A 25,283-nucleotide genomic window follows, 5' to 3' on the forward strand; every position below is an offset into this window, starting at 1 on the left:
CTTAAGCTTAAGCTCCGACAGACCTGTGGCAATGTTTGTTTACTTACTAACATAGGAGCCTGCTGAAGCTCTGGAATCCACGGCAACCATCACTCCATGCTCAAACTTAAAAGCCAGGGTGGTTGTACCGTGATGGAGTTTAATCTCAACCCCATCATCACCGTCAATGTATGGTTTAAGGAATCTCACTGGCTGCAAAAAGATAAACATTAATGAATAATTTTATTTGTATTGATTCACAGGATGTGGGCATTTAATTAGATGAGAGGAGAATGCTGATTGGTTGACCAATGGATGTAATTCACATTGAGAACATAATAATTTAAGATAATTGACACTTTACTGTTAAACAGATTGGTTTTTGTTCTTTTGTTGAATTTGACATCAGGAAATCTGGAGGACCATTTACCGGAACATAGGAACATGAGGAGGCCATTCAGCCCATCAAGTCTGTTTTACAATTCAAAGGGATCATGTCTGATCTGTGGCCTAACTCTATTTACCTGCTTTGGCCCATATACCTTAGCTGAACAAACAATGTATCTAACTCAGAATTAAAATTACCAACTGATCCAGCTTCCATCGCCATTGTGTAAAGACGTTCCAAACACCTACCACCCATTCTGTCAAACCGCTTCCTAATATCTCTTCTACTTCACAGACTGTGCCCCTTATTCTGGAATATACAACCAGTGGAAATAATTTGTCTTTATCTATCTTGTCTTTTCCTGTTAATATCTTGAAGACTCCACAGCCAACATATACAGAAGGTGTGGTGCCCAGATCTGCTCACTGTTCTCCTAGTGGGATTTACCCAGGGTTTTTATAGAACAGTAGCATGTGTGTTCTTGTACTCCAGTCCACAGGCTAGCATTCCACTCACTTTCTTGATTGTTTTTGTGACATTTTAAAGATCGAGGCACCTAAACTAGCCACTGTATCTAACTTCATATTATCTAGATAGAGTCATGGAGATGTACAGCACGGAAACAGACCCTTCGGTCCAACCCATCCATGCCGACCAGATGTCCCAACCCAATCTAGTCCCACCTGCCAGCACCCGGCCTATATCCCTCCAAACCCTTCCTATTCATACACCCATCCAAATGCCTGTTAAATGTTGCAATTGCACCAGCCTCTACCACTTCCTCTGGCAGCTCATTCCATACACGTACCACCCTCTGTGTGAAAAAGTTACCCATAGGTCTCTTTTATATCTTTCCCCTCTCACCCTAAACCTACGCCCTTTAGTTCTGGACTCCCCAACCCCAGGGAAAAGACTTTGCCTATTGATCCTATCCATGCCCCTCATAATTTTGTAAACCTCTATAAGGTGACCCCTCAGCCTCCAACGCTCCAGGGAAAACAGCCCCAACCTGTTCAGCCTCTCCCTATTGCTCAAATCCTCCAACCCTGGCAACATCCTTGTAAATCTTTTCTGAACCCTTTTAAGTTTCACAACATCTTTCCGATAGGAAGGAGATCAGAATTGCACGCAATATTCCAACAGTGGCCTAACCAATGTCTTGTACGGCCACAACATGACCTCCCAACTCCTGTACTCAATACTCTGACCAATAAAGGAAACCATACCAAACGCCTTCTTCACTATCCTATCCACCTGCGACTCCACTTTCAAGGAGCTATGAACCTGTACTCCAAGGTCTTTTTGTTCAGCAACACTTCCTAGGACCTTACCATTAAGTGTATAAGTCCTGCTAAGATTTGCTTTCCCAAAATGCAGCACCTCACATTTATCTGAATTAAGCTCCATCTGCCACTTCTCAGCCCATTGGCCCATCTAGTCCAGATCCTGTTGTAATCTGAGGTAACCCTCTTCGCTGTCCACTACACCTCCAATTTTGGTGTCATCTGCAAACTTACTAACTGTACTTCTTATGCTCGCATCCAAATCATTTATGTAAATGACAAAAATTAGAGGGCCCAGCATCAATCCTTGTGGCACTCCACTGGTCACAGGCCTCCAGTCTGAAAAACAACCCTCCACCACCACCCTCTGTCTTCTACCTTTGAGCCAGTTCTGTATCCAATGGCTAGTATTCCCTGTATTCCATGAGATCTGACCTTGCTAATCAGTCTCCCATGGGAAACCTTGTCGAACGCCTTACTGAAGTCCATATAGATCACATCTACTGTTCTGCCCTCATCAATCCTCTTTGTTACTTTTTCAAAAAACTCAATCAAGTTTGTGAGACATGATTTCCCACGCACAAAGCCATGTTGACTATCCCTAATCAGTCCTTGCCTTTCCAACTACAGGTACATCCTGTCCCTCAGGATTCCCTCCAACAACTTGCCCATCACCGAGGTCAGGCTCACTGGTCTATAGTTCCCTGGCTTGTCTTTACCACCCTTCTTAAACAGTGGCACCACGTTTGCCAACCTCCGGTCTTCCGGCACCTCACCTGTGACTATTGATGATACAAATATCTCAGCCAGAGGCCCAGCAATCACTTCTCTAGCTTCCCACAGAGTTCTCGGGTACACCTGATCAGGTCCTGGGGATTTATCCATCTTTATCTGTTCCAAGACATCCAGCACTTCCTCTTCTGTAATTTGGGCATTTTGCAAAATGTCACCATCTATTTCCCTACAGTCTATATCTTCCATATCCTTTTCCACAGTAAATACTGATGCAAAATACTCGTTTAGTATCTCTCCCATTTTCTGCAGCTCCACACAAAAGCCACCTTGCTGATCTTTGAGGGGCCTCTTCTCTCCCTAGTTACCCTTTTGTCCTTAATGTATTTGTAAAAGTCCTTTGGATTCTCCTTAACCCTATTTTCCAAAGCTATCTCATGTCCCCTTTTTGCCCTCCTGATTTCCCTCTTAAGTATACTCCGACTTCCTTTATACTCTTCTAAGGATTCACTTGATGTATCCTAATCTATCTTCATTTTCAGTCAAAGATAGATAAACTCACATAAGTATTTATATTGCTTTCTATCTGCCACAGATTTGCTAATTCACTTCAATATCCTTTTGAAATTTTATGTTATCATCTGCACTGTCTACAATGCCACCTAACTTTGTGTCATTAGCAAGTTTGGGTGAATGACTTTCTATACCATTATCAATGGCATTACTGAACATTGTAAATAATTAGGGCTTTTATGGGACACCACTGGACACATCCTGCCAATTTGACTACCTCCCCATTTACTATACTTTGTATCACCTGCCACTCAACAAATTTCCCAGTCATGTCAGTAATTTGTCCTCAGTTCTGTGGACTCTTACCTGAAGGTCCACATAAACAACATCCATTGACATTCCTCTACCTTAATCACTTCAAATCTCTTCAAAAATTCATGACCTACCCACCATAAGCCCGTGCTGGCTTTTCCTGATTAATTTTCAAGGTGAATAGTAACCCGCTACTTGATTAGTGACTCCCAACAATTTCTCCAACACAGATGTTTCACTAACCAGTCTGTAATTAGATTAGATTACTTACAGTGTGGAAACAGGCCCTTCGGCCCAACAAGTCCACACCGACCCGCTGAAGCGAAACCCACCCATACCCCTACATTTACCCCTTACCTAACACTACGGGCAATTTAGCGTGGCCAATTTACCTGACCTGCACATCTTTGGACTGTGGGAGGAAACCGGAGCACCCGGAGGAAACCCACGCAGACACGGGGGGAACGTGCAAACTCCACACAGTCAGTCGCCTGAGTCGGGAATTGAACCCGGGTCTCTGGCGCTGTGAGGCAGCAGTGCTAACCACTGTGCCACCGTGCCGCCCACCTTGGTTTTTCTCTGAACAAGTGGTGATACATGCAATTATCCAAAACAGAGAAATGACTCCTATACCTAGACAACCCTGACAGATTATACTTAAGACGTCCATAATGGGCTGTTTCAAAAAAGCCTATGATAGCTGAAGGAACGTTGCACTTTTTAAAAGGAAGCAACTGACACTGACTGTGTGCACTGTCTACACTGCTAATTCACTGCAGAGAGCGTTTGTAGATAAGCTGGAGCTAAGGGCTGAATGGAGAATTAACCAGCTGATTGGTTTGTGGGCTAGTAACTAGTTATCAATGACAACAGACAGCTAACAACACTGCCCTCTCTCTCACTCTCTCTCACACACACACTGCCCTCTCTCTCACACACACACTGCCCTCTCTCTCTGTCTCTCTCTCGCTCACACACACACACATTGCCCTCTCTCTCCATCTGTCTCTCTCACACACAGACACACACACACTGCCCTCACTCTCTCTCTCACGCACACATTGCCCTCTCTCTGTCTCTCTCTCACACACTGCCCTCTCTCTCACACACACACTGCCCTCTCTCTCTGTCTCTCTGTCTCTCTCACACACACACACACCTCTCTCACACACACAAACTGCCCTCTCTCTCCCTCTCATACACACACATTGCCCGCACTCTCTCACACACACACTGCCCTCTCTCTCACACACACACACACACACTGCCCTCTCTCTCTCACTCATACATCCCTCTCTCTCACACACACACACACACACAGCCCTCTCTCCCACACACACAGTCCTCTCTCTCACACACACATACACACTGCCCTCTCTCTCATGCACACACACACTGCCCTCTCTCTCTCTCACACGCACACACACACTGCCCTCTCTCTCTCTCACACACACACTGCCCTCTCTCTCTCTCACACGCACACACACACTGCCCTCTCTCTCTCACACACACACACACACACTGCCCTCTCTCTCTCACTCATACATCCCTCTCTCTCACACACACACACACACACAGCCCTCTCTCCCACACACACAGTCCTCTCTCTCACACACACATACACACTGCCCTCTCTCTCATGCACACACACACTGCCCTCTCTCTCTCTCACACGCACACACACACTGCCCTCTCTCTCTCTCACACGCACACACTGCCCTCTCTCTCACACACACACTGCCCTCTTTCTCTCTCACACACACTGCCCTCTCTCTCTCTCTCACACACAGCTCTCTCTCTCACACACTCACACACACACTGCCCTCTCTCTCTCTCACACACACTAACTGCTCTCTCTCTCACACACACACACACAGCTCTCTCTCTCTCTCACACACACACACACACACTGCCCTCTCTCTCACACACACACTGCCCTCTCTCTCTGTCTCTCTCTTGCTCACACACACACATTGCCCTCTCTCTCCGTCTGTCTCTCTCACACACAGACACACACACACTGCCCTCACTCTCTCTCTCACACACACTGCCCTCTCTCTCACACACACACTGCCCTCTCTCTCTCTCTCATACACACACATTGCCCGCACTCTCTCTCACACACACACTGCCCTCTCTCTCTCTCACACACACACAGACTGCCCTCTCACTCTCACTCATACATCCCTCTCTCTCACACACACACACACACAGCCCTCTCTCCCACACAGACAGTCCTCTCTCTCACACACACACTGCCCTCTCTCTCATGCACACACACACTGCCCTCTCTCTCTCACACGCACACACACTGCCCTCTCTCTCACACGCACACACTGCCCTCTCTCTCACACACTCACTGCCCTCTTTCTCTCTCACACACACTGCCCTCTCTCTCTCTCACACACACAGCTCTCTCTCTCACACACTCACACACACACTGCCCTCTCTCTCTCACACACACACACACTGCCCTCTCCCTCACTCACACACACAGCCCTCTCTCTCTCTCACACACACACACATTGCCCTCTCTCTCTCACACACACATTGCCCTCTCTCACACACACTCACACTGCCCTCACTCTCTCTCTCACACACACACTGCCCTCTCTCTCACACACACACTGCCCTTTCTCTCTCTCACACACACACACTGCCCTCTCTCTCTTTCACACACACACACTGCCCTCTCTCACACACACACACTGCCCTCTCTCTCTCACACACACACACTGCCCTCTCTCTCACACACACTGCCCTCTCTTTCACACACACACACACTGCCCTCTCTCTCTCACACACACACTGCCCTCTCTCTCTCATACACACACTGCCCTCACTCTCTCTCTCACACACACTGCCCTCTCTCTCACACACACACTGCCCTCTCTCTCTCTCTCATACACACACATTGCCCGCACTCTCTCTCACACACACACTGCCCTCTCTCTCTCTCACACACACACAGACTGCCCTCTCACTCTCACTCATACATCCCTCTCTCTCACACACACACACACACAGCCCTCTCTCCCACACAGACAGTCCTCTCTCTCACACACACACTGCCCTCTCTCTCATGCACACACACACTGCCCTCTCTCTCTCACACGCACACACACTGCCCTCTCTCTCACACGCACACACTGCCCTCTCTCTCACACACTCACTGCCCTCTTTCTCTCTCACACACACTGCCCTCTCTCTCTCTCACACACACAGCTCTCTCTCTCACACACTCACACACACACTGCCCTCTCTCTCTCACACACACACACACTGCCCTCTCCCTCACTCACACACACAGCCCTCTCTCTCTCTCACACACACACACATTGCCCTCTCTCTCTCACACACACATTGCCCTCTCTCACACACACTCACACTGCCCTCACTCTCTCTCTCACACACACACTGCCCTCTCTCTCACACACACACTGCCCTTTCTCTCTCTCACACACACACACTGCCCTCTCTCTCTTTCACACACACACACTGCCCTCTCTCACACACACACACTGCCCTCTCTCTCTCACACACACACACTGCCCTCTCTCTCACACACACTGCCCTCTCTTTCACACACACACACACTGCCCTCTCTCTCTCACACACACACTGCCCTCTCTCTCTCATACACACACTGCCCTTTCTCTCTCACACACACACACACTGCCCTCTCTCTCTCACACACACACACTGCCCTCTCTCTCTCTCATACACACACTGCGCTCTCTCTCTCTCACACACACACAGCCCCCTCTCTCTCTCACACACACACACATTGCCTTCTCTCACACACACACATACACACACACACACTGCCCTCTCTAACACACACACACTGCCCCCCTCTCTCTCTCACACACACACACTGCCCTCTCTCTCACACACACTGCCCTCCCTCTCTCACACACACACCCTGCCCTCTCTCTCACACACACTGCCCTCTCTCTCACACACACTGCCCTCTCTCTCTCTCACACACACACACACACTGCCCTCTCTCTCTCACACACACACTCTGCCCTCTCTCTCTCATACACACACTGCCCTCTCTCTCACACACACACACACTGCCCTCTCTCTCTCATACACACACATTGCCCTCTCTCTCTCTCACACACACGGCCCTCTCTCTCACACACACTGCCCTCTCTCTCTCACACACACACACACACTGCCCTCTCTCTCTCACACACACACACTGCCCTCTCTCTCACACACACACACTGCCCTCTCTCTCTTTCACACACACACACTACCCTCTCTCACACACACACTGCCCTCTCCCTCACTCACACACACAGCCCTCTCTCTCTCACACACACACACACACACACATTGCCCTCTCTCTCACACACACACATTGCCCTCTCTCACACACACTCACACTGGCCTCACTCTCTCTCTCACACACACACTGCCCTCTCTCTCTCACACACACTGCCCTTTCTCTCTCACACACACACACACTGCCCTCTCTCTCTCATACACACACTGCCCTCTTTCTCTTTCACACACACACACTGCCCCCTCTCTCTCTCTCACACACACATTGCCTTCTCTCACACACACACACTGCCCTCTCTCTCTCACACTCACACTCACACACACACTGCCTTCTCACACACACACACACTGCCCTCTCTCTCTCATACACACACACTGCCCCCTCTCTCTCTCTCACACACACGTTGCCTTCTCTCACACACACACACTGCCCTCTCTCTCTCACACTCACACTCACACACACACTGCCCTCTCTCACACACACACACACTGCCCCCCTCTCTCTCACACACACACACACTGCCCTCTCCCTCACTCACACACACACACTGCCCTCTCTCTCTCACACACACACACACAAACACACTGCCCCCTCTCTCTTACACACACACACTGCCCTCGCTCTCTCACACACACACACTGCCCTCTCTCTCTCACACACACACACACACTGCCCTCTCTCTCTCACTCATACATCCCTCTCTCTCACACACACACACACACACACAGCCCTCTCTCCCACACACACAGTCCTCTCTCTCACACACACATACACACTGCCCTCTCTCTCATGCACACACACACTGCCCTCTCTCTCTCTCACACGCACACACACACTGCCCTCTCTCTCTCTCACACGCACACACTGCCCTCTCTCTCACACACACACTGCCCTCTTTCTCTCTCACACACACTGCCCTCTCTCTCTCTCTCACACACAGCTCTCTCTCTCACACACTCACACACACACTGCCCTCTCTCTCTCTCACACACACTAACTGCTCTCTCTCTCACACACACACACACAGCTCTCTCTCTCACACACACACACACACACACACTGCCCTCTCTCTCACACACACACTGCCCTCTCTCTCTGTCTCTCTCTTGCTCACACACACACATTGCCCTCTCTCTCCGTCTGTCTCTCTCACACACAGACACACACACACTGCCCTCACTCTCTCTCTCACACACACTGCCCTCTCTCTCACACACACACTGCCCTCTCTCTCTCTCTCATACACACACATTGCCCGCACTCTCTCTCACACACACACTGCCCTCTCTCTCTCTCACACACACACAGACTGCCCTCTCACTCTCACTCATACATCCCTCTCTCTCACACACACACACACACAGCCCTCTCTCCCACACAGACAGTCCTCTCTCTCACACACACACTGCCCTCTCTCTCATGCACACACACACTGCCCTCTCTCTCTCACACGCACACACACACTGCCCTCTCTCTCACACGCACACACTGCCCTCTCTCTCACACACTCACTGCCCTCTTTCTCTCTCACACACACTGCCCTCTCTCTCTCTCACACACACAGCTCTCTCTCTCACACACACAGCCCTCTCTCTCTCTCACACACACACACATTGCCCTCTCTCTCTCACACACACATTGCCCTCTCTCACACACACTCACACTGCCCTCACTCTCTCTCTCACACACACACTGCCCTCTCTCTCACACACACACTGCCCTTTCTCTCTCTCACACACACACACTGCCCTCTCTCTCTTTCACACACACACACTGCCCTCTCTCACACACACACACTGCCCTCTCTCACACACACACTGCCCTCTCTCTCTCACACACACTGCCCTTTCTCTCTTACACACACACACTGCCCTCTCTCTCACACACACACACACTGCCCTCTCTCTCTCACACACACACACTGCCCTCTCTCTCACACACACTGCCCTCTCTTTCACACACACACACACTGCCCTCTCTCTCTCACACACACACTGCCCTCTCTCTCTCATACACACACTGCCCTTTCTCTCTCACACACACACACACTGCCCTCTCTCTCTCACACACACACACTGCCCTCTCTCTCTCTCATACACACACTGCGCTCTCTCTCTCTCACACACACACAGCCCCCTCTCTCTCTCACACACACACACATTGCCTTCTCTCACACACACACATACACACACACACACTGCCCTCTCTAACACACACACACTGCCCCCCTCTCTCTCTCACACACACACACTGCCCTCTCTCTCACACACACTGCCCTCCCTCTCTCACACACACACCCTGCCCTCTCTCTCACACACACTGCCCTCTCTCTCACACACACTGCCCTCTCTCTCTCTCACACACACACACACACTGCCCTCTCTCTCTCACACACACACTCTGCCCTCTCTCTCTCATACACACACTGCCCTCTCTCTCTCACACACACACACTGCCCTCTCTCTCTCATACACACACATTGCCCTCTCTCTCTCTCACACACACGGCCCTCTCTCTCACACACACTGCCCTCTCTCTCTCACACACACACACACACTGCCCTCTCTCTCTCACACACACACACTGCCCTCTCTCTCACACACACACACTGCCCTCTCTCTCTTTCACACACACACACTGCCCTCTCTCACACACACACTGCCCTCTCCCTCACTCACACACACAGCCCTCTCTCTCTCACACACACACACACACACACATTGCCCTCTCTCTCACACACACACATTGCCCTCTCTCACACACACTCACACTGCCCTCACTCTCTCTCTCACACACACACTGCCCTCTCTCTCTCACACACACTGCCCTTTCTCTCTCACACACACACACACTGCCCTCTCTCTCTCATACACACACTGCCCTCTTTCTCTTTCACACACACACACTGCCCCCTCTCTCTCTCTCACACACACATTGCCTTCTCTCACACACACACACTGCCCTCTCTCTCTCACACTCACACTCACACACACACTGCCTTCTCTCACACACACACACTGCCCTCTCTCTCTCATACACACACACTGCCCCCTCTCTCTCTCTCACACACACGTTGCCTTCTCTCACACACACACACTGCCCTCTCTCTCTCACACTCACACTCACACACACACTGCCCTCTCTCACACACACACACACTGCCCCCCTCTCTCTCACACACACACACACTGCCCTCTCCCTCACTCACACACACACACTGCCCTCTCTCTCTCACACACACACACACAAACACACTGCCCTCTCTCTCTCTCACACACACACACTGCCCCCTCTCTCTTACACACACACACTGCCCTCGCTCTCTCACACACACACACTGCCCTCTCTCTCACACACACACACTGCCCTCTCAATCTCTCACACACACACTGCCCCCTCTCTCACACACACACACTGCCCTTTCTCTCTCTCACACACACACTGCCCTCTCTCTCTCACACACACACACTGCCCTCTCTCTCACACACACACACACTGCCCTCTCTCTCACACACACTGCCCTCTCTCTCACACACACTGCCCTCTCTCTCTCACACACACACACACACACTGCCCTCTCTCTCTCTCTCACACACACACACTGCCCTCTCTCTCTCACACAAACACACTGCCCTCTCTCTCTCACACACACTGCCCTCTCTCTCTCTCTCACACACACACTGCCCTCTCCCTCACTCACACACACACACTGCCCTCTCTCTCTCTCTCACACACACACACACACTGCCCTCTCTCTCTCTCTCACACACACACACTGCCCTCTCTCTCTCTCACACACACACACTGCCCTCTCCCTCACTCACACACACACACTGCCCTCTCTCTCTCTCACACACACACATTGCCCCCTCTCTCTCACACACACACACTGCCCTCTCTCTCACACATACTGCCCTCTCTCTCTCACACACACACACACTGCCCTCTCTCTCACACACACACACACACTGCCCTCTCTCTCACACATACTGCCCTCTCTCTCTCACACACACACACACACTGCCCTCTCTCTCTCACACACACACACACACTGCCCTCTCTCTCTCTCTCACACACACACACACACGCACACACACACACACAGCCCTCGCTCTCTCACACACACACACTGCCCTCTCTCTCTCATACACACACACTGCCCCCTCTCTCTCTCACACACACACACACTGCCCTCTCTCTCTCATACACACACTGCCCTCTCTCTCACACACACACACACACTGCCCTCTCTCTCTCACACACACACACTGCCCCCTCTCTCTCATACACACACACTGCCCTCTCTCTCACACACACACACACTGCCCTCTCTCTCTCACACACACACACTGCCCTCTCTCTCACACACACTGCCCTCTCTCACACACACACACACTGCCCTCTCTCTCTCATACACACACTGCCCTCTCTCTCTCACACACACTGCCCCCTCTCTCTCTCACACAAACACACTGCCCTCTCTCTCACACACATACACACACTGCCCCCTCTCTCTCATACACACACTGCCCTCTCTTTCACACACACACACACTGCCCTCTCTCTCTCATACACACACTGCGCTCTCTCTCTCTCACACACACACAGCCCCCTCTCTCTCTCACACACACACACATTGCCTTCTCTCACACACACACATACACACACATACACACACACACACTGCCCTCTCTAACACACACACACTGCCCCCCTCTCTCTCACACACACACACACTGCCCTCTCTCTCACACACACTGCCCTCCCTCTCTCACACACACACCCTGCCCTCTCTCTCACACACACTGCCCTCTCTCTCACACACACTGCCCTCTCTCTCTCACACACACACACTGCCCTCTCTCTCACACACACACACACTGCCCTCTCTCTCTCATACACACACTGCCCTCTCTCTCACACACACACACACTGCCCTCTCTCTCACACACACACACACACTGCCCTCTCTCTCACACACACACACACTGCCCTCTCTCTCACACACACACACACTGCCCTCTCTCTCTCACACACACACACTGCCCTCTCTCTCACACACACACACTGCCCTCTCTCACACACACACTGCCCTCTCCCTCACACACACACACAGCCCTCTCTCTCTCTCACACACACACATACACATTGCCCTCTCTCTCACACACACACATTGCCCTCTCTCACACACACTCACACTGCCCTCACTCTCTCTCTCACACACACACTGCCCTCTCTCTCTCACACTCACTGCCCTTTCTCTCTCACACACACACACACTGCCCCCTCTCTCTCTCACACACACACATTGCCTTCTCTCTCTCATACACACACTGCCCTTTCTCTCTCTCTCACACACACACACACTGCCCTCTCTCTCTCATACACACACACTGCCCCCTCTCTCTCTCTCACACACACATTGCCTTCTCTCACACACACACACTGCCCTCTCTCTCTCACACTCACACACACACTGCCCTCTCTCACACACACACACACTGCCCCCCTCTCTCTCTCACACACACACACTGCCCCCCTCTCTCTCTCACACACTCAACTGCCCTCTCTCTCACACACACTGCCCTCTCTCTCACACACACACACACTGCCCTCTCTCTCACACACACACACACACACTGCCCTCTCTCTCACACATACTGCCCTCTCTCTCTCACACACACACACTGCCCTCTCTCTCTCACACACACACACACTGCCCTCTCTCTCTCACATAAACACACTGCACTCTCTCTCTCACACACACATACACACACTGCCCTCTCTCTCTCTCACACACACACTGCCCTCTCTCACACACACATACACTGCCCTCTCTCTCACACACACTGCCCTCTCTCTCTCACACACACACACACTGCCCTCTCTCTCTCACACACACACACACACTGCCCTCTCTCTCTCTCACACACACACTGCCCTCTCTCTCACACACACACACACTGCCCTCTCTCTCACACACACTGCCCTCTCTCTCACACACACTGCCCTCTCTCTCTCACACACACACACACTGCCCTCTCTCTCACACACACACACACACTGCCCACTCTGTCTCTCACACACACACACTGCCCTCTCTCTCACACACACTGCCCTCTCTCTTTCACACACACACACACTGCCCTCTCTCTCTCTCACACACACACACACTGCCCTCTCTCTCTCACACAAACACACTGCCCTCTCTCTCTCACACACACTGCCCTCTCTCTCTCTCACACACACACACTGCCCTCTCCCTCACTCACACACACACACTGCCCTCTCTCTCTCTCACACACACACACACACACACTGCCCTCTCTCTCTCTCACACACACACACTGCCCTCTCTCTCACACATACTGCCCTCTCTCTCTCACACACACACACTGCCCTCTCTCTCTCTCACACACACACACTGCCCTCTCTCTCTCATACACACACACTGCCCCCTCTCTCTCTCACACACACACACACTGCCCTCTCTCTCTCATACACACACTGCCCTCTCTCTCACACACACACACACACTGCCCTCTCTCTCTCACACACACACACTGCCCCCTCTCTCTCATACACACACACTGCCCTCTCTCACACACACACATACACTGCCCTCTCTCTCACACACACTGCCCTCTCTCTCTCACACACTCACACTGCCCTCTCTCTCTCTCACACACACACTGCCCTCTCTCTCTCTCACACACACACTGCCCCCTCTCTCTCACACACACACACTGCCCTCTCTCTCACACATACTGCCCTCTCTCTCACACACACACACACACTGCCCTCTCTCTCACACACACACACACACTGCCCTCTCTCTCTCTCTCACACACACACACACACGCACACACACACACACAGCCCTCGCTCTCTCACACACACACACTGCCCTCTCTCTCTCATACACACACTGCCCTCTCTCTCACACACACACACACACACACTGCCCCCTCTCCCTCATACACACGCACTGCCCTTTCTCTCTCTCACACACACAAACTGCCCTCTCTCACGCTCACACACACACACTGCCCTATCTCTCTCATACACACACACTGCCCTCTCTCTCACACACACACACACTGCCCTCTCTCTCTCATACACACACACTGCCCTCTCTCTCACACACACACACACTGCCCTCTCTCTCACACACACTGCCCTCTCTCTCACACACACACACACTGCCCTCTCTCACACACACACACACTGCCCTCTCTCTCTCATACACACACTGCCCTCTCTCTCTCTCACACACACTGCCCCCTCTCTCTCTCACACAAACACACTGCCCTCTCTCTCACACACATACACACACTGCCCCCTCTCTCTCATACACACACTGTGCTCTCTCTCTCTCTCACACACACACAGCCCCCTCTCTCTCTCACACACACACACATTGCCTTCTCTCTCACACACACATACACACACACACACTGCCCTCTCTAACACACACATACTGCCCCCTTCTCTCTCTCACACACACACACACTGCCCTCTCTCTCACACACACTGCCCTCCCTCTCTCACACACACACCCTGCCCTCTCTCTCACACACACACACTGCCCTCTCTCTCACACACACTGCCCTCTCTCTCTCACACACACACACACTGCCCTCTCTCTCTCACACACACACACTGCCCTCTCTCTCTCATACACACACTGCCCTCTCTCTCACACACACACACACACTGCCCCCTCTCTCACACACACACACTGCCCTATCTCTCTTTCACACACACACACTGCCCTCTCTCACAGACACACACTGCCCTCTCTCTCTCACGCACACACACACTGCCCTCTCTCTCTCACACACACACTGCCCTCTCTCTCACACACTCACACACACACACACACACACACTGTCCCCCTCTCTCTCACACAAACACACTGCCCTCTCTCTCTCACACACACACAGACACATTGCCTTCTCTCACACACACACACTGCCCTCTCTCTCACACACTCACACACACATTGCCCTCTCTCAGACACACACACACACACTGCCCCCCTCTCTCTCACACACTCACACTGCCCTCTCTCATACACATACACTGCCCCCCTCTCTCTCTCACACACACACACTGCCCGCGCTCTCACACACACACTGCCCTCTCTCTCTCTCACATACACACTGCCCTCTCTCTCACACACACACACTGCCCCCTCTCTCTCACACACACACACTGCCCCCTCTCTCTCACACACACACACTGCCCCCTCTCTCTCTCACACACACACTGCCCCCTCTCTCTCTCACACACACACACTGCCCTCTCTCTCTCTCTGACACACACACTGCCCTCTCTCTCCACACACACACTGCCCTCTCTCTCACACACACTGCCCTCTCTCTCTCACACACACACACTGCCCTCTCTCTCTCTCACACACACACACACACTGCCCCCTCTCTCTCTCACACACACACACTGCCCTCTCTCTCACACACACACACACTGCCCCTGCTCTCTCTCACACACACACTGCCCTCTCTCTCACACACACACACACTGCCATCTCTCTCTCACACACACACACACTGCCCTCTCTCTCTCACACACACACACTGCCCCCGCTCTCACACACACACACACTGCCCTCTCTCTCTCACACACACACACTGCCCTCTCTCTCACACACACACACTGCCCTCTCTCACACACACACACACTGCCCTCTCTCTCTCACACACACACACAGCCCTCTCTCTCTCACACACGCACACACTGCCCTCTCTCACACACACACACTGCCATCTCTCTCTCTCTCACACACACACTGCCCTCTCTCTCTCTCACACACACACTGCCCTCTCTCACACACACACACACACTGCCCTCTCTCACACACTCACACTGCCCTCTCTCTCACACACACACACTGCCCTCTCTCTCACACACACACGCTGCCCTCTCTCACACACACACACTGCCCTCTCTCTCACTCACACACACTGCCCTCTCTCTCTCACACACACACACACACTGCCCTCTCTCACACACACACACTGCCCTCTCTCTCACATACACACACTGCCCTCTCTCTCACACACACACTGCCCTCTCTCTCTCACACACACACTGCCCTCTCTGTCTCACACACACACACTGCCCTCTCTCACACACACACTGCCCTCTCTCTCTCTCACACACACACACACTGCCCTCTCTCACACACACTGCCCTCTCTCTCACACACACACACTGCCCTCTCTCTCATACACACACACTGCCCTCTCTCTCTCACACACACACTGCCCTCTCTCTCACACACACACACACTGCCCTCTCTCACACACACTGCCCTCTCTCTCACACACACACACTGCCCTCTCTCACACACACACACTGCCCTCTCTCACACACACACACACTGCCCCTGCTCTCTCACACACACACACTGCCCTCTCTCTCACACACACACACACTGCCATCTCTCTCTCACACACACACACACTGCCCTCTCTCTCTCACACACACACTGCCCTCTCTCTCTCTCACACACACACTGCCCTCTCTCTCTCACACACACACACTGCCCTCTCTCTATCACACACACACACTGCCCTCTCTCTCTCACACACACACACTGCCCTCTCTCTCACACACACACACACTGCCCTCTCTCTCTCACACACACACTGCCCTCTCTCTCTCACACACACACTGCCCTCTCTCTCACACACACACACACTGCCCTCTCTCTCTATCACACACACACTGCCCTCTCTCTCTCACACACACACACACTGCCCTCTCTCTATCACACACACACTGCCCTCTCTCTCTATCACACACACACTGCCCTCTCTCTCTCTCACACACACACTGCCCTCTCTCTATCACACACACACTGCCCTCTCTCTCTATCACACACACACTGCCCTCTCTCTCTCTCACACACACACTGCCCTCTCTCTCTCTCACACACACACACTGCCCTCTCTCTATCACACACACACTGCCCTCTCTCTCTATCACACACACACTGCCCTCTCTCTCTATCACACACACACTGCCCTCTCTCTCTATCACACACACACTGCCCTCTCTCTCTCTCACACACACACTGCCCTCTCTCTATCACACACACACTGCCCTCTCTCTCTATCACACACACACTGCCCTCTCTCTCTCACACACACACACTGCCCTCTCTCTCTCACACACACACTGCCCACTCTCTCTCACACACACACTGCCCTCTCTCTCACACACACACACTGCCCTCTCTCTCTCACACACACACACTGCCCTCTCTCTCTCACACACACACTGCCCTCTCTCTATCACACACACACTGCCCTCTCTCTCTCACACACACACACTGCCCTCTCTCTCTCACACACACACTGCCCTCTCTCTATCACACACACACTGCCCGCTCTCACACACACACACACTGCCCTCTCTCTCTCACACACACTGCCCGCTCTCACACACACACACACTGCCCGCTCTCTCTCTCACACACACACACACTGCCCTCTCTCTCTCACACACACACAGCTCTCTCTCTCTCACACAGCCCTCTCTCTCTCTCACACACACACTGCCCTCTCTCTTACACACACACACTGCCCTCTCTCTCTATCTCTTACACACACACTGCCCTCTCTCTCTCTCACACACACACACTGCCCTCTCTCTATCACACACACACACTGCCCTCTCTCTATCACACACACACACACTGCCCACTCTCTCTCTCTCACACACACTGCCCTCTCTCTCTCACACACACACACTGCCCTCTCTCTATCACACACACACACTGCCCTCTCTCTCTCACACACACACACTGCCCTCTCTCACACACACACACACACTGCCCTCTCTCTCTCACACACACACTGCCCTCTCTCTCTCACACACACACACTGCCCTCTCTCTCTCACACACACACACTGCCCTCTCTCTCTATCACACACACACTGCCCTCTCTCTCTCTCACACACACACTGCCCTCTCTCTATCACACACACACTTCCCTCTCTCTCTATCACACACACACTGCCCTCTCTCTCTCTCTCACACACACACTGCCCTCTCTCTCTCACACACACACACTGCCCTCTCTCTCTCACACACACACTGCCCTCTCTCTCTCACACACACACACTGCCCTCTCTCTCTCACACACACACTGCCCTCTCTCTCACACACACACACACTGCCCTCTCTCTCTCTCACACACACACTGCCCTCTCTCTCTCACACACACACTGCCCTCTCTCTCACACACACTGCCCTCTCTCTCACATACACACACTGCTCTCTCTCTCACACACACACTGCCCTCTCTCTCTCACACACACACACTGCCCTCTCTCACACACACACACACTGCCCTCTCTCTATCACACACACACTGCCCTCTCTCTCTCACACACACACACACTGCCCTCTCTCTCTCACACACACACTGCCCTCTCTCTCACACACACACTGCCCTCTCTCTCTCACACACACACACTGCCCTCTCTCTCACACACACACTGCCCTCTCTCTCTCACACACACACTCTGCCCTCTCTCTCTCACACACACACACACTGCCCTCTCTCTATCACACACACACACACACTGCCCTCTCTCACACACACACACTGCCCTCTCTCTCTCACACACACACTGCCCTCTCTCTCTCTCACACACACACTGCCCTCTCTCTCTCACACACACACACTGCCCTCTCTCTATCACACACACACACTGCCCTCTCTCTCTCACACACACACACTGCCCTCTCTCTCACACACACACACACTGCCCTCTCTCTCTCACACACACACTGCCCTCTCTCTCTCACACACACACTGCCCTCTCTCTCACACACACACACACTGCCCTCTCTCTCTATCACACACACACTGCCCTCTCTCTCTCTCACACACACACACTGCCCTCTCTCTATCACACACACACTGCCCTCTCTCTCTATCACACACACACTGCCCTCTCTCTCTCTCACACACACACTGCCCTCTCTCTCTATCACACACACACTGCCCTCTCTCTCTATCACACACACACTGCCCTCTCTCTCTCTCACACACACACACTGCCCTCTCTCTATCACACACACACTGCCCTCTCTCTCCATCACACACACACTGCCCTCTCTCTCTCTCACACACACACTGCCCTCTCTCTCTCACACACACACACACTGCCCTCTCTCTATCACACACACACTGCCCTCTCTCTCTATCACACACACACTGCCCTCTCTCTCTATCACACACACACTGCCCTCTCTCTCTATCACACACACACTGCCCTCTCTCTCTCTCACACACACACTGCCCTCTCTCTCTCACACACACACACACACTGCCCTCTCTCTATCACACACACACTGCCGTCTCTCTCTATCACACACACACTGCCCTCTCTCTCTATCACACACACACTGCCCTCTCTCTCTCACACACACACACTGCCCTCTCTCACACACACACACACTGCCCTCTCTCTATCACACACACACTGCCCTCTCTCTCTCACACACACACACACTGCCCTCTCTCTCTCACACACACACTGCCCTCTCTCTCACACACACACTGCCCTCTCTCTCTCACACACACACACTGCCCTCTCTCTCACACACACACTGCCCTCTCTCTCCCACACACACACACTGCCCTCTCTCTCTCTCACACACACACTGCCCTCTCTCTATCACACACACACACTGCCCTCTCTCACACACACACACACTGCCCTCTCTCTCTCACACACACACACTGCCCTCTCTCTATCACACACACACACTGCCCTCTGTCTCTCACACACACACACTGCCCTCTCTCTCACACACACACACACTGCCCTCTCTCTCTCACACACACACTGCCCTCTCTCTCTCACACACACACTGCCCTCTCTCTCACACACACACACACTGCCCTCTCTCTATCACACACACACTGCCCTCTCTCTCTCTCACACACACACACTGCCCTCTCTCTATCACACACACACTGCCCTCTCTCTCTATCACACACACACTGCCCTCTCTCTCTCTCACACACACACTGCCCTCTCTCTCTATCACACACACTGCCCTCTCTCTCTATCACACACACACTGCCCTCTCTCTCTCTCACACACACACACTGCCCTCTCTCTATCACACACACACTGCCCTCTCTCTCTATCACACACACACTGCCCTCTCTCTCTCTCACACACACACTGCCCTCTCTCTCTCACACACACACACACTGCCCTCTCTCTATCACACACACACTGCCCTCTCTCTCTATCACACACACACTGCCCTCTCTCTCTATCACACACACACTGCCCTCTCTCTCTCTCACACACACACTGCCCTCTCTCTATCACACACACACTGCCCTCTCTCTCTATCACACACACACTGCCCTCTCTCTCTCACACACACACACTGCCCTCTCTCTCTCACACACACACTGCCCACTCTCTCTCACACACACACTGCCCTCTCTCTCACACACACACACTGCCCTCTCTCTCTCACACACACACACTGCCCTCTCTCTCTCACACACACACTGCCCTCTCTCTATCACACACACACTGCCCTCTCTCTCTCACACACACACACTGCCCTCTCTCTCTCACACACACACTGCCCTCTCTCTATCACACACACACTGCCCGCTCTCACACACACACATACTGCCCTCTCTCTCTCACACACACTGCCCGCTCTCACACACACACACACTGCCCGCTCTCTCTCTCACACACACACACACTGCCCTCTCTCTCTCACACACACACAGCTCTCTCTCTCTCACACAGCCCTCTCTCTCTCTCACACACACACTGCCCTCTCTCTTACACACACACACTGCCCTCTCTCTTACACACACACACTGCCCTCTCTCTCTCTCTCTTACACACACACTGCCCTCTCTCTCTCTCACACACACACACTGCCCTCTCTCTCTCTCTCACACACACACTGCCCTCTCTCTTACACACACACTCTGCCCTCTCTCTTACACACACACACTGCCCTCTCTCTCTCTCTCTTACACACACACTGCCCTCTCTCTCTATCACACACACACTGCCCTCTCTCTCTCTCACACACACACACTGCCCTCTCTCTATCACACACACACTGCCCTCTCTCTCTATCACACACACACTGCCCTCTCTCTCTCACACACACACACTGCCCTCTCTCTCTATCACACACACACTGCCCTCTCTCTCTATCACACACACACTGCCCTCTCTCTCTCTCACACACACACACTGCCCTCTCTCTATCACACACACACTGCCCTCTCTCTCTATCACACACACACTGCCCTCTCTCTCTCTCACACACACACTGCCCTCTCTCTCTCTCTCACACACACACTGCCCTCTCTCTATCACACACACACTGCCCTCTCTCTCTATCACACACACACTGCCCTCTCTCTCTATCACACACACACTGTACTCTCTCTCTCTCACACACACACTGCCCTCTCTCTCTATCACACACACACTGCCCTCTCTCTCTCTCACACACACACTGCCCTCTCTCTATGACACACACACTGCCCTCTCTCTCTATCACACACACACTGCCCTCTCTCTCTCACACACACACACTGCCCTCTCTCTATCACACACACACTGCCCTCTCTCTCTCTCACACACACACACTGCCCTCTCTCTATCACACACACACTGCCCTCTCTCTCTATCACACACACACTGCCCTCTCTCTCTCTCACACACACACTGCCCTCTCTCTCTCTCTCACACACACACTGCCCTCTCTCTATCACACACACACTGCCCTCTCTCTCTATCACACACACACTGCCCTCTCTCTCTATCACACACACACTGCCCTCTCTCTCTCTCACACACACACTGCCCTCTCTCTCTATCACACACACACTGCCCTCTCTCTCTCTCACACACACACTGCCCTCTCTCTATCACACACACACTGCCCTCTCTCTCTATCACACACACACTGCCCTCTCTCTCTCACACACACACACTGCCCTCTCTCTCTCACACACACACTGCCCTCTCTCTCTCACACACACACTGCCCTCTCTCTCACACACACACACTGCCCTCTCTCTCTCACACACACACACTGCCCTCTCTCTCTCACACACACACTGCCCTCTCTCTATCACACACACACTGCCCTCTCTCTCTCACACACACACACTGCCCTCTCTCTCTCACACACACACTGCCCTCTCTCTATCACACACACACTGCCCGCTCTCACACACACACACACTGCCCTCTCTCTCTCACACACACTGCCCGCTCTCACACACACACACACTGCCCTCTCTCTCACACACACACACACACTGCCCTCTCTCTCTCACACACACACAGCTCTCTCTCTCTCACACAGCCCTCTCTCTCTCTCACACACACACTGCCCTCTCTCTTACACACACACACTGCCCTCTCTCTCTCTCTCTTACACACACACTGCCCTCTCTCTCTCACACACACACACTGCCCTCTCTCTCTTACACACACACTGCCCTCTCTCTCTCTCTCACACACACTGCCCTCTCTCTCTCACACACACACACTGCCCTCTCTCTCTCACACACACACACACTGCCCTCTCTCTCTCTCTCACACACACTGCCCTCTCTCTCTCACACACACACTGCCCTCTCTCTCTCTCTCACACACACACACACACTGCCCTCTCTCTCTCACACACACACACTGCCCTCTCTCTCTCACACACACACACACTGCCCTCTCTCTCTCTCTCACACACACTGCCCTCTCTCTCTCTCTCACACACACACTGCCCTCTCTCACACACACACTGCCCTCTCTCTCTCACACACACTGCCCTCTCTCTCACACACACACACACTGCCCTCTCTCTCTCACACACACACACTGCCCTCTCTCTCTCACACACACACACTGCCCTCTCTCTCTCTCTCTCACACACACTGCCCTCTCTCTCTCTCACACACACTGCCCTCTCTCTCACACACACTGCCCTCTCTCTCTCACACACACACACTGCCCTCTCTCTCTCTCACACACACACACACTGCCCTCTCTCACACACACACACACACTGCCCTCTCTCACTCACACACACACACTGCCCTCTCTCTCACACACACACACTGCCCTCTCTCTCTCACACACACACACTGCCCTCTCTCTCTCACACACACACTGCCCTCTCTATCACACACACACTGCCCTCTCTCTATCACACACACACTGCCCGCTCTCACACACACACACACTGCCCTCTCTCTCTCACACACACTGCCCGCTCTCACACACACACACACTGCCCTCTCTCTCTCACACACACACACACTGCCCTCTCTCTATCACACACACACAGCTCTCTCTCTCTCACACAGCCCTCTCTCTCTCTCACACACACACTGCCCTCTCTCTTACACACACACTGCCCTCTCTCTCTCTCTCTTACACACACACTGCCCTCTCTCTCTCTCACACACACACTGCCCTCTCTCTCTCACACACACACACTGCCCTCTCTCTCTTACACACACACTGCCCTCTCTCTCTCTCTCACACACACTGCCCTCTCTCTCTCACACACACACACTGCCCTCTCTCTCTCACACACACACACACACTGCCCTCTCTCTCTCTCACACACACACTGCCCTCTCTCTCTCACACACACACTGCCCTCTCTCTCTCACACACACACACACACACTGCCCTCTCTCTCTCACACACACACACTGCCCTCTCTCTCTCACACACACACACACTGCCCTCTCTCTCTCTCTCACACACACTGCCCTCTCTCTCTCTCACACACACACTGCCCTCTCTCACACACACACTGCCCTCTCTCTCTCACACACACACTGCCCTCTCTCTCTCTCACACACACACTGCCCTCTCTCTCTCTCACACACACACTGCCCTCTCTCACACACACACTGCCCTCTCTCTCTCACACACACACTGCCCTCTCTCTCTCACACACACACACTGCCCTCTCTCTCTCACACACACACACACTGCCCTCTCTCTCTCTCACACACACTGCCCTCTCTCTCTCTCTCACACACTGCCCTCTCTCTCACACACACTGCCCTCTCTCTCTCACACACACACAGTGCCCTCTCTCTCTCACACACACACACACTGCCCTCTCTCACTCACACACACACACTGCCCTCTCTCTCACACACACACACACACTGCCCTCTCTCTCACACACACACACACACTGCCCTCTCTCTCTCACACACACACACACTGCCCTCTCTCTCTCACACACACACACACACACTGCCCTCTCTCACTCACACACACACACACACTGCCCTCTCTCACTCTTACTCGCACACACTGAAGAGTGTCTGTCTGTCTGCTGTCCAGTTTTGTTAGACACTCTCTCATCAATGTGCTCCTGTCTGCCTGGCGCACTCTGCCTGTCCCCGCTTGTCCCCTGTTTCGCTGATCGTTTTTTGACCGAAACCGGAGCTTCGCTGAACTCCCCGGAACCGACAGGGACGGAAGTCAGGCACCAAGCTACAATTACTCACATCCAGACCGAGCGGCACCGCCAACTGTCCGTCCCCGGCACCGAGACCGAACTCCTTCGCTTTCCCCAAACGGGCTTTCTGTTCCCCGAGAGGGAGGTCATCCTGATTCCAGTCCTGATATCCACACACCTCCATCAGCGCCATCTCTGCAGCTCACTTCCTCAGCCCCAGCTCCGAAAGTGCAACTGAAAG

The 25,283-nt window shown here is 52.9% G+C and overlaps 2 protein-coding genes across 2 annotated transcripts in view; both read right to left on the reverse strand.

Annotated features, from left to right (window-relative positions):
- LOC148141064 (proteasome subunit beta type-8-like) overlaps positions 1 to 25,283 on the reverse strand; it is a 36,732-nt gene extending 11,449 nt beyond the window's left edge. The window contains exons 1-2 of the mRNA XM_087979760.1: positions 25,092 to 25,283; positions 48 to 192 (exon numbers count right to left, since the gene is read on the reverse strand). The gene's annotated coding sequence lies outside the window, so the exon portion shown is untranslated. The remainder of the gene's footprint in view (positions 1 to 47; positions 193 to 25,091) is intronic.
- Positions 40 to 25,235, reverse strand: LOC148141065 (proteasome subunit beta type-8-like). The gene is made up of 2 exons (XM_087979069.1): positions 25,092 to 25,235; positions 40 to 192 (listed from the first exon to the last, which is right to left on the reverse strand). The coding sequence occupies exons 1-2, from the start codon at positions 25,233 to 25,235 to the stop codon at positions 40 to 42; spliced, it is 297 nt and encodes a 98-aa protein (XP_087835195.1).

The sequence above is a fragment of the Chiloscyllium plagiosum genome, unplaced genomic scaffold, assembly GCF_037043375.1.
Source record: "Chiloscyllium plagiosum isolate Xiang-an unplaced genomic scaffold, Cpla_swu_hap1 HiC_scaffold_35, whole genome shotgun sequence".
Classification (NCBI taxonomy): Eukaryota; Metazoa; Chordata; class Chondrichthyes; order Orectolobiformes; family Hemiscylliidae; genus Chiloscyllium; species Chiloscyllium plagiosum.